The sequence below is a fragment of the Bison bison genome, unplaced genomic scaffold (genome assembly GCF_000754665.1).
Source record: "Bison bison bison isolate TAMUID 2011002044 unplaced genomic scaffold, Bison_UMD1.0 scf7180017864193, whole genome shotgun sequence".
NCBI lineage: Eukaryota > Metazoa > Chordata > Mammalia > Artiodactyla > Bovidae > Bison > Bison bison.
The window spans coordinates 980,759-982,483 of NW_011494765.1; the positions used below are offsets into that span (position 1 = coordinate 980,759).

The window sequence follows — 1,725 nt, forward strand, 5'->3', positions numbered from 1 at the left end:
CAGCTTCGGGCCTGATCAGCTGTGGGGTGTGGGGCAGCAGGTGCACGTGGGCGGCAGGCTCCTCCCTGGTGACGCCGAGCCCTGGGGTGGGCCCTTCCGAGGCTGCATGCAGGACGTGCGACTCAATGACCTCCACCTCCCCTTCTTTCCACCACTGCTGGGGAACTCCAGCCTGCCCAGCGTGCCCGGCCGCGGGCAGTCCTGGAACCTCACCATGGGCTGCGTCTCTGAGGACACATGCAATGTGAGTGCCAAGAGGAAGGGGTGGGTCCTTTTTCCAGGATCTTCCCTGCATCTCTGGGAGTCAGCATGCCCTTCTACTGGTCAGGGTAGCACCAGGAGGTGGGCGTCTGCCCATGGTTCCAAGGCTGAAGACAGAGCAGGGTTCGCTTCCATTTCTTTTCTGGCAAGCTGATCTTGCCCTCTGGTAGTCTCCATACCTCCCCTCTCAGTTGTGGTCTGAGACAGACACCCTGGCCTGGGCAGAGGGCTGCCCAAGACTTTCTGCAGGAGTTGTTTGGTGGACAGAGACACCCAGGGTCATGAACAAAGCACCAGCCCTAGAATTGGAATAGCCTGGGTGTGAGCTTGGGCTGCTCTGTTTACTGCCTTGGTGACTCAGGCAGTTGGGTTCTCCTGAGCCTCAGTTTCCTCATCTGAAAAATGGGAATGCTAGGTACTTTCCTATCTGTTTGTGAGGAGGTGATGTATCTGCAGTAGGTGCCCAGTGAAGAGCCACTGTAGGGATGTTTACGGTGGGGAGATGCCAGCCCCAGGCCTGAGCCAGTCCCTGTCCCGATTCTCCTGCAGCCTGAGCCCTGTCTCAATGGTGGGACTTGCCTCGTCACCTGGAATGACTTCCACTGCACCTGCCCTGCCAACTTCACTGGGCCCACGTGTGCCCAGCAGCTGTGGTGTCCTGGCCAGCCCTGTCTCCCGCCTGCCACCTGTGAGGAGGTCCCTGATGGCTTTGTCTGTGAGTGCCTGCCCTGGGCAGCCCACATGCTGGACACCCAAGCTGGCTTAGATCCGTCACCTGCCTCAGGGCTCAGGGACAGTAGACAGGATGGTTGCAGCCTGGAGGAGGAGAGCACTTGCTAGGTTTTCAAGGGCGAATAAGACCTTGGGCAGAGGGAGCGACATATCAGCAAGGGGGCAAAGCACGTGCAAAGGCCTGTGAGGTTTATAAGAACTTGGGACTTTCTGGGGGAGCCATGGGGGCGCCAGCAGGAGAAGCCCATGCTCAGCATTTTAAAAAGAAGACAGTTCAAAGGATTGCAGTGAAGAGCGAGTGGGCGGATTTTCTGAAGGGGTGTTACTGCCTGGTTTGTGACCTGGGGGGCAGCGTGGCTGCCCAGAGTTGGTTCTCTGGAGGTAAGAGAGTTCTATGAGGTACGGGGAACACTTCCTGGGATTAGATCCTAGGTGGGTGTGTGTGCCCCCAGGCCCAAACGGCGGGGGTTGGGGGAGTGGAGGCGGCGAATGGTCCCCACATCACCCAGGTGTGCTTGGGTTGGGGTGGGGGCCGAGAGGCCGTCCTCCGACGCTCTCTCCCCTCGCAGGTGTGGCGGAGGCCACGTTCCGCGAGGGACCCCCGGCGGAATTCAGCGGGCACAACGCGTCATCGGGCAGCGCTCTCAGCGGCCTCTCGCTGGTCTTCCGCACTCGCGACCCCGAGGCAGGGCTGTTGCGCGCTGAGGACGGCCCGGCCGCCGTGTGGCTGGC

The 1,725-nt window shown here is 60.6% G+C and overlaps 1 protein-coding gene across 1 annotated transcript in view; it reads left to right on the plus strand.

Moving 5' to 3' along the window:
* Positions 1-1,725, plus strand: part of CRB2 (crumbs family member 2) — a gene marked incomplete at its 5' end in the record, with an annotated part of 24,655 nt that overhangs the window by 15,391 nt on the left and 7,539 nt on the right. The window contains 3 exons of the mRNA XM_010844117.1: positions 1-244; positions 811-976; positions 1,563-1,719. Of these exons, the coding sequence (XP_010842419.1) occupies positions 1-244; positions 811-976; positions 1,563-1,719 (567 nt within the window). The remainder of the gene's footprint in view (positions 245-810; positions 977-1,562; positions 1,720-1,725) is intronic.